Source organism: Geotrypetes seraphini, chromosome 7, assembly GCF_902459505.1.
Source record: "Geotrypetes seraphini chromosome 7, aGeoSer1.1, whole genome shotgun sequence".
Classification (NCBI taxonomy): Eukaryota; Metazoa; Chordata; class Amphibia; order Gymnophiona; family Dermophiidae; genus Geotrypetes; species Geotrypetes seraphini.
Window position 1 is genome coordinate 189,533,939 of NC_047090.1, and position 16,435 is coordinate 189,550,373.

Here is a 16,435-nt window from a genome sequence, read left to right on the forward strand (position 1 = left end):
ATCAAATGAGAAATAAAAATAAACATAATCAAAACAACCAAAAGATTGTGGGACAGAAAATCAGATGTTCTAGTTTGTAGTTCATTAAGTGGCCAAATAACTTCATAACAGTAGGCTGGTATCAAGGTACGAGCTTACATTGAAGGCTTCTGTGCTCTGCTCTTCGTTTGTAGCCTCTTCAACTGCATGGATTTTTTGTGACTGTCACGTTTTTATATGTAAGACAGCCAAGGACCCTATAAGACCCCTGAGAAAGGCATTTTACTTTGCCACAACTCGGCCTGTGTTATTTGGTTTTTATGTTATGTGTCACTTGTGACTATATACATCCTTTTTGGATTGTTTTGAAGATTATTGTTTTTAAGTCATTTGGGCACTGCTATATCTGATCTTCTGTTCCACAATCTTTTTCTTGTTTTGCTGCTTCATCTCCTTTGTGCAACATTTTGGATTTTGTTTTTTGTTTAAATGCATTACTGGTGCAAGATATGGGACTCCTTTGACTAAAGTGCGCTAAGTGTTTTAGAGCATGCTAAATATTAGCATGCGATGAGCACGCGCTAAACGCTAACACATGCATGTTAGTCTACGGATACGTTAGTGGTTAGTGTATGCTAAACTTACGCTAAAACGCATAGCGCACCTTAGTAAAACAGGGGGATGATGTTCAGTTCTGATGAACCAGAGAAATTCAAACAAATTTCTCCAATTCTAGATCATGTATTGGGCCTGTTTGACAAACTGAACAGTAGCACATCAACTGGACCAGATGGTATACACAGACACGCAAATGCATACAGTGGTAGACACATTGGCTGCAAAAGAGCAAGATTTTCTCATACAGTAGCATGAATTTAATACTTTATAGTTTTGAAATTGTTCAGAAGAAATAGAGTTTGGACTTACTGAAGTGCCATTTGTGCTGCCACCCTAAATGGAAGGATGAGAGCAGTGCTTTTAGAAAAGATCAACTCACTTGGAACTCACAGAGCAGCTAAGTCACTATATTTGGATCATTCAATGGAGGCAGATAAACATGAACACAGATACAGAAACATAAATGAACACACACACGCAAATGTATACAGAGGTAGACACTGGCTGCAAAAGTGCAAAATGTTCTGATACAGTAATATCAATTTAATGCTTTTTACTTCTGCAGGAGTTGAAAAGAACAAATATCAAGAAGAAAAGTTTGAACTTACCCAAAGACCAGATATCGGAGCCACCCTCTCTATTCTCAGGGTAGGCGTTAGGGGATTCAAGGGAGCCCCGCAATACAGACAGCTCACTTAGCTGCTATCAGCCCTGTCTTCGGACATTGGTACCACTAAACAGGATGGCAAAAGCAAAGACAGAAACTGCGGGACTCTTCCTCATGGCTGCATTGCTCTAAGTTCTGTCGCTCTTGAGCCTGCCCACCCTCTGAAGTGACTTCCTGTTTTTGAGGTGCATGATTGAGAGCGGCCGAACTTAGAGTGATGCAGGCAAGAGGAAAAGTCCTGTAGCTTCTCTGTTCGGCTTTGCAGTCTGGTTTTGCAGTACCGCAGCCGAAGACAGGGCTGATAGCAGCTAAGAATGGAAGATAGTCATCATGGAGGGAGTAGGGTGATAGGAAAACCCGCTTTATTTCTATGGGAAATCATGCTGTATTAAAGGCGAGCCATTTGACCAAGTTCAAGTTTATTTAAAATTTGATTACTCGCCTATCTTGAATTCCAGGCGAAATACTTTCTTGGAATACAAATTTAAAACAAATACATATACAAACTAAAAACAAAGAGAAAAATGACAAATAGCAATAAAGTTTAGGCTAGAAGATATTAATGGAAAAAAAACAATAGGAATAAAGATAAACGAATGCAATACTGCTGAGTACCTTTGACATGAAAGAAAACTTCTCATGGGAAAGTTACAAAGCAGCAACTCACACTATTGGTGTCAATCAACACAGGCAGACAAACGTGAACTCACAGAATTAGACACACATATAATTGCAGACAAAGACACAGATAGAAACTCAGACGCTCATACGCACACAGATGTAGACATAGTGGTTACAAAGAGCAAGATTTTTAGATACAATAACCCAATTCAATACTTTTGACTTTGGCAATAGTTCAGAAAAACAAAAGCTTGGACTTACCAAATTTCCAGCAATGTTACTCTAAAAGGAAGAATGAAAGCAATGATTTTTACAGAAGAACATCTCATAGGAAAGACACAGAGTAGTAAAGTCACTTTATTGGCATCAATCAATAAAGCTAGAAACACATATGCTCACAGATAAAGACAGAGACACACAGAATTACAGAGAAAGACGCACATATACACAGAGGTAGACACAGTGACTACAAAGAACAAGAAAGTAGGGAGGCAATCAAAAGAGGGTAACAGAGTAATCATGGGAGATTACAACTCCCGTGATATTGACTGGGTAAATGTATCATCAGGGCATGCTAGGGACTAAAATGCCTTGATGAAATCAAGGACTGCTTTATGGATAGCTGGTTCAGGAACCGACAAGAGGTGATGCCATTCTAGGTCTAGTTCTTAGTGGAGCCTATGAATTGGTGAAGGCGGTAACGGTGTTGTTGCCACTTGATAACAGTGATCATAAGATGTTCAGATTTGATATAACCCCTAGAATAAGTTCACACAGGAAATCTAATAAAACAGCAGTTAACTTTAAAAAAGGAGACTATGATAACATAAAGAGAATGGTAAAAAGAGACTTAGAGATGCAGCTGCAAAGGTCAAAAATGGGCATCAGGCATGTATTTTTATTCAAATCTACCATAACAACAAAATCCAAATAGCACCAAGAGGTTTCTCAAAGAAATGGCTTCGTCTACAGTACAGATGTCAGTTTAAAAGTTTGTTTATAGCCTTTAAAACTCTTCATCTTTCACAATCCTTTGATTTAGCTTCTCTCACTTAAACTCTCTCATGTTTACTTTATTCCATTGATTCCAACAGACTTGATCTTCCTTCCCCAAGAATGGCCCACTACGAATCTGCTCATTCCTATGCATAATTTTCTCTCCATTGTTTTGGAATAATCTTCCACCTTATATTAGATCTGAGCAATCCTTTTCCAAATTTAAATCACTTTGGAATACTAATTTTTTGCAGAAAGCATTCCCAGGGTAACTCCGATTGAAATTCATGGCATCAGTAAATCTATTATTACATTGTAACCATTTTAATAGTATATTGTATTTATATTTTTATTTTGATTGTAAGAATGTCTCTTGTTTGATTGTTTTATCTTTCCTATTAATATTGGCATTCTTTTCATTGTGATTTTGTTTTGTAAACCGCTTTGACCTTTTGCATTAAGAGGGACATCAAATGAGAAATAAAAATAAACATAATCAAAACAACCAAAAGATTGTGGGACAGAAGATCAGATGTTCTAGTTTGTAGTTCATTAAGTGGCCAAATAACTTCATAACAGTAGGCTGGTATCAAGGTACGAGCTTACATTGGAGGCTTCTGTGCTCTGCTCTTCGTTTGTAGCCTCTTCAACTGCATGGATTTTTTGTGACTGTCACGTTTTTATATGTAAGACAGCCAAGGACCCTATAAGACCCCTGAGAAAGGCATTTTACTTTGCCACAACTCGGCCTGTGTTATTTGGTTTTTATGTTATGTGTCACTTGTGACTATATACATCCTTTTTGGATTGTTTTGAAGATTATTGTTTTTAAGTCATTTGGGCACTGCTATATCTGATCTTCTGTTCCACAATCTTTTTCTTGTTTTGTTGCTTCATCTCCTTTGTGCAACATTTTGGATTTTGTTTTTTGTCTTAAGGCATTACTGGTGCAAGATATGGGACTCCTTTGACTAAAGTGCGCTAAGTGTTTTAGAGCACGCTAAATATTAGCATGCGATGAGCACGCGCTAAACGCTACCACATGCATGTTAGTCTACGGATACGTTAGTGGTTAGTGTATGCTAAACTTACGCTAAAACGCATAGCGCACCTTAGTAAAACAGGGGGATGATGTTCAGTTCTGATGGACCAGAGAATTTCAAACAAATTTCTCCAATTCTAGATCATGTATTGGGCCTGTTTGACAAACTGAACAGTAGCACATCAACTGGACCAGATGGTATACACAGACACGCAAATGCATACAGTGGTAGACACATTGGCTGCAAAAGAGCAAGATTTTCTCATACAGTAGCATGAATTTAATACTTTATAGTTTTGAAATTGTTCAGAAGAAATAGAGTTTGGACTTACTGAAGTGCCATTTGTGCTGCCACCCTAAATGGAAGGATGAGAGCAGTGCTTTTAGAAAAGATCAACTCACTTGGAACTCACAGAGCAGCTAACTCACTATATTTGGATCATTCAATGGAGGCAGACAAACATGAACACAGATACAAAAACATAAATGAACACACACACGCAAATGTATACAGAGGTAGACACAGTGGCTGCAAAAGTGCAAAATGTTCTGATACAGTAATATCAATTTAATGCTTTTTACTTCTGCAGGAGTTGAAAAGAACAAATATCAAGAACAAAAGTTTGAACTTACCCAAAGACCAGATATCGGAACCACCCTCTCTATTCTCAGAGTAGGCGTTAGGGGATGCAAGGGGGCCCCGCAATACAGACAGCTCACTTAGCTGCTATCAGCCCTGTCTTCGGACATTGGTACCACTAAACAGGATGGCAAAAGCAAAGACAGAAGCTGTGGGACTCTTCCTCATGGCTGCATTGCTCTAAGTTCTGTCGCTCTTGATCCTGCCCACCCTCTGAAGTGACTTCCTGTTTTTGAGGGGCATGATTGAGAGCGGCCGTACTTAGAGCGATGCAAGCAAGAGGAAAAGTCCTGTAGCTTCTCTCTTTGGCTTTGCAGTCTGGTTTTGCAGTACCGCAGCCGAAGACAGGGCTGATAGCAGCTAAGAAATGAAGATAGTCATCATGGAGGGAGTAGGGTGATAGGAAAACCCGCTTTATTTCTATGGGAAATCATGCTGTATTAAAGGCGAGCCATTTGACCAAGTTCAAGTTTATTTAAAATTTGATTACTCGCCTATCTTGAATTCCAGGCGAAATACTTTCTTGGAATACAAATTTAAAACAAAGACATATACAAACTAAAAACAAAGAGAAAAATGACAAATAGCAAGAGGGAAAGAGGAGGAACCGCAATAAAGCTTAGGCTAGAAGACATTAATGGAAAAAACAATGGAAATAAAGAGAAACGAATGCAATACTGCTGAATACCTTTGACATGAAAGAAAACTTCTCATGGGAAAGTTACAAAGTAGCAACTCACACTATTGGTGTCAATCAACACAGGCAGTCAAACGTGAACACACAGAATTAGACACACATATAATTGCAGACATAGACACAGATATGAACTCACGCTAACAGGCACACAGATGTAGACATTGTGGTTACAAAGAGCAAGATTTTTAGATACAATAACACCAATTCAATACTTTTGACTTTGGCAATAGTTCAGAAAAACAAAAGCTTGGACTTACCAAATTTCCAGCAACGTTACCCTAAATGGAAGAATGAAAGCAATGATTTTACAGAAGAACATCTCATAGGAACATAAGAACATAAGAAGTTGCCTCCACTGAGTCAGACCAGAGGTCCATCTCGCCCAGCGGTCCGCTCCTGCGGCAGCCCATCAGTTCTGTGACCTGTGAAGTGGTTTTTGACCACTTATACAACCTAGCTCTAGTTCTATCTGGCATCAATCAATAGAGCTGGAAACACATATGCTCACAGATAAAGACAGAGACACACAACGAATTACAGAGACAGACGCACATATACACAGAGGTAGACACATTGACTACAAAGAACAAGAAAGCAGGGAGGTAATCAAGAGGGGTAACAGAGTAATCATGTGAGATTAGAACTCCCCTGATATTGACTGGGTAAATGTATCATCAGGGCATGCTAGGGAATAAAATGCCTTGATGAAATCAAGGACTGCTTTATGGATAGCTGGCTCAGGAACCGACAAGAGGTGATGCCATTCTAGGTCTAGTTCTTAGTGGAGCCTATGAATTGGTGAAGGAGGTAACGGTGTTAATGCCACTTGATAACAGTGATCATAAGATGTTCAGATTTGATATAATCCCTAGAATAATTTCACACAGGAAATCTAAGAAAACAGCACTTAACTTTAAAAAAGAAGACTATGATAACATAAGGATAATGGTAAAAAGAGACTTAGAGGTGCAGCTGCAAAGGTCAAAAATGGGCATCAGGCATGTATTTTTATTCAAATCTACCACAACAAAATCCAAATAGCACCAAGAGGTTTCACAAAGAAATGGCTTCCTCTACAGTACAGATGTCAGTATAAAAGTTTGTTTATAGCCTTTAAAACTCTTCATCTTTCACAATCCTCTGATTTAGCTTGTCTCACTTGAACTCTCTCATGTTTACTTTATTCCATTGATTCCAACAGACTTGATCTTCCTTCCCAAAGAATGGCCCACTACGAATCTGCTCATTCCTATGCATAATTTTCTCTCCATTGTTTTGGAATAATCTTCCACCTTATATTAGATCTGAGCAATCCTTTTCCAAATTTAAATCACTTTGGAATACTAATTTTTTGCAGAAAGCATTCCCAGGGTAACTCCGATTGAAATTCATGGCATCAGTAAATCTATTATTACATTGTAACCATTTTAATAGTATATTTTATTTATATTTTTATTTTGATTGTAAGAATGTCTCTTGTTTGATTGTTTTATCTTTCCTATTAATATTGGCATTCTTTTCATTGTGATTTTGTTTTGTAAACCGCTTTGACCTTTTGCATTAAGAGGGACATCAAATGAGAAATAAAAATAAACATAATCAAAACAACCAAAAGATTGTGAGACAGAAAATCAGATGTTCTAGTTTGTAGTTTATTAAGTGGCCAAATAACTTCATAACAGTAGGCTGGTATCAAGGTACGAGCTTACATTGGAGGCTTCTGTGCTCTGCTCTTCGTTTGTAGCCTCTTCAACTGCATGGATTTTTTTGTGACTCACGTATTTATATGTAAGACAGCCAAGGACCTTATAAGACCCCTGAGAAAGGCATTTTACTTTGCCACAACTCGGCCTGTGTTATTTGGTTTTTATATTATGTGTCACTTGGGACTATATACATCCTTTTTGGATTGTTTTGAAGATTATTGTTTTTAAGTCATTTGGGCACTGCTATATCTGATCTTCTGTTCCACAATCTTTTTCTTGTTTTGCTGCTTCATCTCCTTTGTGCAACATTTTGGATTTTGTTTTTTTAACTCTTTTCATTACTGGTGCAAGATATGGAGCTCCTATTACTAAGGTATGCTAAGCATTTTAGAGCACGCTAAATATTAGTGTGCAATAACCACATGCTAAACGCTAGTACATGCATGTTAGTCTATGGAAATGTTAGCAGTTAGTGCATGCTTAACTTGAACTAAAATGCATAGCTCTCCTTAGTAAAACAGGGGGATGGTGTTAAGTTTTGATGAATCAGAGAAATTCAAACAAATTTCTCTAATTCTCCATTTCTAGATCATGTAATGGGCCTGCTTGACAAATTGAACAGTAGAAAATCGACTGGACCAGATGATATACACAGACATGCAAATGCACACAGTGGTAGACACAGTGACTGCAAAAGAGCAAGATTTTCTCATACAGTAACATGAATTTAATACTTTATAGTTTTGCAATTGTTGAGAAGAAATATAGTTTGGACTTACTAGAGTGCTATTTATGCTGCCATTCTAAATGGAAGGATGAGAACAGTGATTTTTAGAAAAGAACATCTCATGGGAAAGTCACAGCGCAGCAAAGTTTGGATCAGTCAATAGAGGCAGACAAACATATGAACACAGATACAGACACATAAATCAATACAGACACACAAATATATACAGAGGTAGATACAATGGCTGCAAAAGTGCAAAATATTCTGATACAGTAATATCAATTTAATGCTTTTTACTTCTTCAGGAGTTGAGAACAAATACCAAGAAGAAAAGTTTGAACGTACCGAAAGACCAAATACAGGAACCACCCTCTCTATGCTCAGGGTTAGCATTAGGGGATGGCAAAGGGGCCCCGCGATACAGACAGCTCACCTAACTGCTATCATCCCTGCCTTCGACTGCACCAGTACCGCTAAACAGGATGGCAAAAGCAAAGACAGAAGCTGCTTGGCTTTCCTCATGCCTGCATCACTCTATGTTCTGTTGCTCTTGATACTGCCCACACTCTGAAGTGACTTCCTGTTTTTGAGGGGCATGATTGAGAGCAGTCGAATGTAGAGCGATGCAGGCAAGAGGAAAAGTCCTGCGCCTTCTGTCTTTGGCTTTGCTGTCCGGTTTTTCAGTACCGCAGCTGAAGACAGGGCTGATGGCAGCTAAGAATGGAAGATAGTCATCATGGAGGGAGTAGGATGATAGGAAAACCCCTTTATTTCTATGGTAAAGCATGCTGTATTAAAGGCAATCCATTTGATCAAGTTCAAGTTTATTTAAAATTTGATTATTGGCCTATCTTGAAATCTAGGCGAAATACTTTCTTGGAATACAAAATTAAAAGAAAGACATACAAACTAAAAACAAAGAGAAAAATGACAAATAGCAAGAGAGAAAAAGGAGGAACCACAATAAAGTTTAGGCTAGAAGACATTAATGGAAAAAACAATGGGAATAAAGGGAAACGAATGCAATACTGCTGAATACCTTTGACATGAAAGAAAACTTCTCATGGGAAAGTTACAAAGCAGCAACTCACACTATTGGAGTCAATCAAACATGTGAACACACACAGAATTAGACACACATACAATCGTAGACACAGACAGATATGAACCCATATGCTCACATGCACACAGATGTAGACACAGTGGCTACAAAGAGCAAGATTTTCTGGTGAAATAACATCAGTTCAATATTTTTGACTTTGGCAATAGTTCTGAGAAACAAAAGCTTGGACTTACCTGATTCCCACTAACGTAATGCTAAATGGAAGAATGAGAGCAGTGATTTTAGAGAATAACATCTTATGGGAATGTCACAGAGCAGCAAATTCACTTTATTGGCATCAATCAATAGAGCTAGAAACACATATGCTCACAGATACAGACAGAGACACACAGAAATACAGAGACAGGTGCACATATACACAGAGGTAGACACAGTGACTACAAAGAACAAGAAATTAGGGAGGCAATAAAACTGGGTAACAGTAATCATGAGAGATTTCAACTCCCCCAATATTGACTGGGTAAATGTATCATCAGGGCATGCTAGGGACTGGTTCAGGAACCAGCAAAAGGTTATGCCATTCTAAGTCTTGTTCTTAGTGGAGCCTAAGAATTGGTGATGGAGGTATCGATGTTGCTGCCACTTGATAACAGTGGAATAATGGCTATGTTAGTTGTGTTATTCCAACCTTAATATCTGTCCATATACTGCAATGTTTTAATGGTAAGAAATGGGACTAGATACCAAAAATTTTTTCATAGAGTAATAGTTGATTAAATGCAAAAGCCTCAGTCCCACCACTCCACCGCTGTTAGGATTCTGAACCGCGGGAAGAAATTATGTGGTGACTTTCATCATTGGCTCTTGTGCATTTACCAATAGTCCAATACTAATATCTCTATTTTTTTATATATATTTAAATATTCATTTTCTAATTTTCTTCAGCTATTTTAACAGTGATCATAAGATGTTCAGATCTGATATAATCCCTAGAATAAGTTCACACAGGAAATCTAATACAACAGCACTTAAGTTTAAGAAAGGAGAGTATGATAACATAATGAGAATGGTAAAAAGAAACTTAGAGGTGCAGCTGCAAAGGTCAAAAATGGACATGAGGCATGGTTTTTATTCAAATCTACCAGAACAACAAAATCCAAATAGCACCAAAAGGTTCCACAAAGAAATGGTTTCCTGTACAGTACAGATGTCAGTTTAAAAGTTTGTGTATGGCCTTTAAAACTCTTCATCTTTCACAACCCTCTGATTTAGCTTCTCTCACTGTAACTTGTACTTCTTCACATTTACTTTGTTCCATTGATTCCAACAGACTTGATCTTCCTTCCCCAAGAATGGCCCACTACAAATTTACTCATTCCTCTACATAATTTTCTCTCTCTTCATTGTTTTGGAATAATCTTCCAACTTATATTAGATCTGAGCAATCCTTTGCCAAATTTAAACACTTTGGAAGACTTATTTTTTTGCAGAATGCGTTCCCAGGGTAATTCTGATTGAAATTCATGGCATCAGTAAATCTATTATTGCATTTTAACCATTTTAATAGTATATTTTTTGTATAATCATCTTTATTCAGGCACAATACAACCAAAGGTAGAGCATCATCAGAAAAAGCATGGACAGAAAAACGGAGCAATCTAAAGAAATTATGAACAAGCAAGGCAGGATACAATACAATAGCTTAAACATATATGCAAGTAAAGCTCTGAAATAATAGGCCACCCTCAATGAGCGGCAAGGAGATAGAGATACCAAACTGGTATGCACATGACTGGTTTGATTCAAAAAGAGATGAGAAAAAAATAGAGAAGAAGAGATAAGAGAATAAGGGCTCTCACTCATACCCCCCCTCAACAAACACACAACCGCTTCCCACACATACAACCAATCCGCACCCCCGCAGTCACACCCCAGGCAAAACTTTCATACTCGGCTAAGGAGTCCCTAATAAGGGCAAGAAGTCCAGACAAGGTGCAAAGTAGGCGCCAAGAGAACCCATCACAAATATGGTAGCTACACAGTTAATACACAGTTAAGGCTCCCCAGGGGCTAATAAAAAATGCTCCCAAAGAGCGAGAGCTGCGTGCACAAGGCACCACCAAAGGGAGGAGAAAGAGAGAAGGAGAGCCAGTAGGAGAGAAGGCAGGCAGCTTGGGGTAGCGGCGAGAGGGAGCTCCGCCCACCCCCACCGCGTCAGAGGCACAGTCAGCGCCCGGGATCCTCATTAAAAGGAGGCAAACTAGAGCGCGAGCAGTTGCTTTTCGGCTGCGAGAGCTGCGTGCATGAGGCACCACCGAAGGGGGAGAAAGAGAGAAGGAGAAGGAGAGCCAGAAGGTGAGAAGGCAGGCAGCTTGGGGTAGCATCGAGAAGGAGCTCCACCCACCCCCACCGCGTCAGAGGCACAGTCAGCACCCGTGTTCCTCCTTAAAAGGAGATGAACTGGAGAGCGATCAGTTGCTTTTCGGCCATGAGAGCCGCTTGCACGAGGCACCACCGAAGGGGGGAGAAAGAGAGAAGGAGAAGGAGAACTAGAAGGGGAGAAGGCAGGCAGCTTGGGGTAGCGGCAAGAGGAAGCTCTGCCCACCCCCACCACATCAGAGGCACAGTCAGCGCCCAGGCTCCTTCTTAAAAGGAGGCGAGCCAATGGCGCGCAGCCGTTCGGCGCACGGCTAAGGTGAGCGGCAAGAGGCAGCACGGTAAGAACAAGTTAACACAAGTGTACTAAACAAGCTAGAGGCAGACCAACTAGCACACAGCTACTGACAGATAAAACCCAGCACATAGCTAGCATCCAACAGGCACACACAGCTAGCACCACTAGATAGGCCCAACAGACACAGCCATGAGATTCGCATAAACAGTCAGCTAGTGCGTAGTTAGCAACAGAAAGCACCCAGTAGAGACACACAGCCAGCACCACCAGATAGGCCAAACAGACACAGCCGGGAGGCAGGCAAGCCTAGCAACACACCAACAACCGGAGTATGAACCCAAGTGAAAAAGACAGGAATGGCAGGGAAGACAAGAAGCACAAAGACCACAATCAAGATCAACACCCCGGCTGCTTAAGAGATCCAGTTGAAGGCCACAGTCTCCATGCAGACTGAAGAGGACCCCCCCCCCCCCCCAATGGACGACGGCGGAGATCTCTGTACAGACCAAAGCTGAGCCCCACCTGAAGATTTCAGTCTCTGTGCAGACAGAAGAGGACACCCAGCAACAGATCAACGGAGACATCCTGCAGGAACTGACAAGTCTGAGGGAAGAAGTGCAGCGGCTAAGAAGTATCCAAGAGAGTGAGGCATTCATTGATGAAGTCCTCCGAGCAAGTGCACGAAGACAGGTCCATCCTAAAGACACCCAAATGAACCGAACATGCAGCATTGGAAGTAACGACTGGGGTACAAGAAGTGACTCGAGACGATGACACCTGGCAACTAGTCACCTCTGCAAGCAAACACAGAAGGCAGTCCTCCTCTTGGGTATCTTCAAGCAAGCACAGCTACCTCACATCGACTTCACAGATCCCCCTGAGCAACAGATTTCAGCTCCTACAAGAAATACCCACCAGCAGAACTCAGGAGGATATCCAGGAAGACATCCAGGAAACCCAGCAGATGACTCCAACTCAAGAAGCTACGAATCAGCACCTCCCCAAGAAGCGCAGAGTGGTTATCATTGGGGACTCTATGCTGCGAGGAACCGAGGGACCGGTATGCAGACCTGATCTACAAGCAAAAGAGGTCTTCTGTCTACCAGGAGCCAGGATCCAGGATCCAGGATGTGACTACCTGCGTAGGAAAAATAATCAAGCCCCAATACCACTACCCGATGCTCCTCATCCACGTTGGGACAAACGACACCGCCAGGAACTCACTGGAGAAGATACAGGAAGACTTTAAAGCCCTAGGTGAGAGGCTGAAGCAACTGGAAGCACAGGTGGTCTTCTCCTCCATCCTACCAGTAAGAGACAAGGGGAGAGCTGGAGATGAACAGATCAAGAGGACTAACGAATGGCTACGGGGATGGTGCAAAGAGACGAACTTCGGATTCCTGGACCACAGAGAGGCACTTCAGAGACTGCAGGGACCAGATGGGCTACACCTAACCAGAAGAGGGAAGAACGTTCTGGGACGACGCCTTGCTCATCTACTCCAGAAGGCTTTAAACTAGGTGAGCAGGGGGAGGGGACCCACTCTCACACTAGTAGGGTAAGTAACTCTGAGGTAAGTATTCACGCATATACTGAAGGTGACAGAGGCAATACCAAAGGTAACAAAGGCATGATCAAGGAAGATGAATTATCTTGCATCAATACTATGAGAGGCAGAGCAAGAGACAGAGACTTAGTATCTGAGGTAATTAATCGAGTTGGTAAAGTGGGGAACAGAGGGAGAGACGGGGACCCCATCTTGGAGTCAGGGGTAAGAATTCGCATGGACGCTGAAGGAGACAGAGGCAACAGTAAGGGCGACAAAGGCAAGATTGAAGGGGACATACTATCTCAGAAAGAAAACACTCCATGCAAACAGAAAGAATTGACAGCCATGTATGCTAATGCCCGTAGCTTAGGCAACAAAATCCTGGAACTGGAAACGGAAATGAGAAACGCCGACCTTGATGTTTTGGCGATATCAGAAACGTGGTTCTCGGAGTCCCAGGGATAGGATATGGTCATACTAGGATATAACTTACTCCGACGCGACAAAGAAGGTTAACTCTCACTCTGTCTAGCAATACTGCAATAAGATCGCTTACCACTAACAGTTTGACTCTGCCTTCTCTTTGGTTTTATTTAAATTATTTTTTTGCTTTTGACTGCCTCATTCCACCTGCCCTCTTGCTCCCTAAGGGGACAGCAGTCGTAAAGTGGCGACGCTGAAGACTCCGCCCACATTTCTCCTCCGGCCCTCTTGCTCCCTAAGGGGACAGCTGCCGCAAAGCGGCGGCGCTGATGACTCCGCCCACATTTCTCCTCCGGTAGCATTGCCTTTAAATTCTCCTGCTTTGCGGCGCACGCTAGGTTAACTCTCACTCTGTCTAGCATTATTGAAATAAGATCGCTTACCACCAACAGTTTGACTCTGCCTTCTCTTTGGTTTTATTTAAATTATTTTTTAGCTTTTGACTGCCTCATTCCACCTGTTAGTTTCTCTTTCTCACTTTCTTTTGTTTAAATACTATCTTTGTGTATGACAATATTGATATTTTTTCTTTGTTTATTTTGTATGATTGCCCTTATACTGTTTCTTTGTAAAAATTCATGACTGTATAATTTATCTGTATTATTTTTCACTTTGCACTATCTTTAGTTTCTTCTCTAATGTGCTTTCATTTTGATTTTAACAGGCCCTCTTGCTCCCGACGACTCTGCCCACATTTCTCCTCCGGTAGCATTGCCTTTAAATTCTCCTGCTTTGTGGTGCACGCCGCAAAGGCGCGCGCCAAAGGAGCAGGTCCTGCTCCTTTATGCGCTCCTTCTTGCAGCTGCTTCATGCCTCTACTGTTAACTTCTTCGATATCACTTCTACTAAAATCACAGGTACCTTCTCATTACTGCTTATAACAGTATTCTTTATCGACGGCCATTTAGCTCCATTCTCTTTATATCCTACTACTCCTGTATCCTCCCTGTTTTTACACCATAACTTCAATTCTATGGCTTCTAACCCAGTTATATGGGGCCGCTGACTCCCCTCTCAAACTTCCCTCCTCATCTCTCCTCATTTCTACAGAAACTTGACCTAGATGTTATATTACCATCCCTACTACCTCAGTTTTCACCACTCATTTCTCATCGCCTCTTCATTCTTTCAATATCAATTTAGGCCTTGTTAATGTGCGCTCCATTAAAAATAAACATCACTTGATCCATGATTTAATTCTCCAACACAATTTCCACATTCTATGCCTTACTGAGATTTGGCTAACTGAGGGGGAAGAGGCTTATCTGACCCAAGCCTGCCCCAATAATTATAAAGTAAAATTTCAACTTTGCTCAAACAAAAAAGGAGGAGGGCTTGCAGTGATATATCATACCACTATTCCTTTTCATTCAGACCCTTTTACTTCCTACTCCAACTATCCGGTAGAAACTCTTCAATTTTCTATAAAAAAATTCCCCATCTTTTAATTTTCTGCTGACTTATCTCCCCCCACCAATTACAAAAGCCTCACTAACTGCTCTTAACTCTAACATTTCGGACTTCAGCATCTCCTTCCCCAATTCCATAATTTTTGGAGACTTCAATATACACTTTAACCTCCCTAACCATCATAATACAGCCGAATTCTTGACTCTAATTTCTGATCTATCTCTAATCCTTCTTTTCTTCATGCCTACCCATTCTGCTGGAAATACCATCGACATGATCTTCAGCCCGACATCCATCAGTGACCTCTTCCTAAACTTTCAAATTCATGCTTTTCCCTGGTCTGATCACTTTCTCATTAATTGTCAATTAAATTCTCCCTCCCAATCATATTCTTCTCGACAGAACACCTATATCTCCAGAAATACTAATAAAATAACACTCCCAGCCATTCAGAACACCTTCAAACTGAAACTACAAGATTTTACTACCCTCCCAATTGAAGAACAATTCTCCCTCTGGGACACCTCAACAAAATCCTTAATGAACCTTCTTGCACCTCCTCAGGAAAAATCACCAAAATTAGATTCTGAAAAGAAACCTTGGTACAATGACAAACTTATCCTTCTCCACAGTTAGCTCCGCTCCATCGAACACAAATGGCGCAAAACTCGTTCAAACAATTCTCTTCTCCTATTTAAAGAAAAAGCCACTCATTACAAAACTGCTATCCAACAGGCAAAAAAGAATACTATTCTAAGTACATCACTACAACCCAAAACTCCTCAGCCCTCTTCAGTATAGTTCAATCTCTATCTCCCTATTCAAACAAGAAACCTATACCTCTATCCACAAATCCGTCTGCTACTGAACTAGCACTCTTTTTTGATAAGAAAATCAAGGATATCAGATCCCACCTAGGACCTCCCATTCCTTCTTCACTTCCAGACGTCCGTGACGATACTATCCATTTACCATTCAGTACTTGTTCTAACTTTAAACCCCCTTCTCTAGCTAATCTTCTCCAAATCTTACAATCTGTAAACGCGCCTAACAATCCGACAGAGAGTATTCCCCCTTCCCTTCTTAAAAAATTCTTCTCCTTTTTCAGACCATTTCTCTTGGAAATAGTATCTAAAAGTCTCTCCGAAAGTCTCGTCCCTAAAGCATGGAAATCAGCTCTTGTTTTCTCTAAAATAAAAAATCAGAACTTACACTCCACCTTGCCAGCGAATTTCCGTCCCATCGCCAATCTCCCTCTCATTTCAAAATTGACAGAGAAAATCATTCATAACCAACTTGCTGAATTTATCAACAAAACTCATGCCCTCCATCCACATCAAACTGGCTTTCGTTCCTCCTACACCACCGAATTATCATTGCTAGGTCTTACCTCTACTATATACTATTATCTTGATCACCAGAAATCTGTTCTTCTCATCTCCCTAGATCTGTCCGCAGCATTTGATACCATTGACCATTCTCTCCTCATCAGCCAACTCAAAGACTCTGGCCTCGCAGGATCAGCCCTCTCATGGTTCTCCTCATATTTTAATGAACGTTGTT

The 16,435-nt window shown here is 40.7% G+C and overlaps 1 protein-coding gene across 5 annotated transcripts in view; it reads right to left on the bottom strand.

Moving 5' to 3' along the window:
• The window catches only part of LOC117364169 (uncharacterized transmembrane protein DDB_G0289901-like), a 374,119-nt gene that overhangs the window by 307,531 nt on the left and 50,153 nt on the right, over window positions 1-16,435 (bottom strand). For all 5 annotated transcript variants that reach the window (XM_033953100.1, XM_033953103.1, XM_033953102.1 and 2 more), the window contains exons 11-16: window positions 8,990-9,010; window positions 7,746-7,769; window positions 5,518-5,538; window positions 4,256-4,279; window positions 2,147-2,167; window positions 907-930 (exon numbers count right to left, since the gene is read on the bottom strand). In XM_033953100.1, the coding sequence (XP_033808991.1) occupies window positions 907-930; window positions 2,147-2,167; window positions 4,256-4,279; window positions 5,518-5,538; window positions 7,746-7,769; window positions 8,990-9,010 (135 nt within the window). The remainder of the gene's footprint in view (window positions 1-906; window positions 931-2,146; window positions 2,168-4,255; window positions 4,280-5,517; window positions 5,539-7,745; window positions 7,770-8,989; window positions 9,011-16,435) is intronic.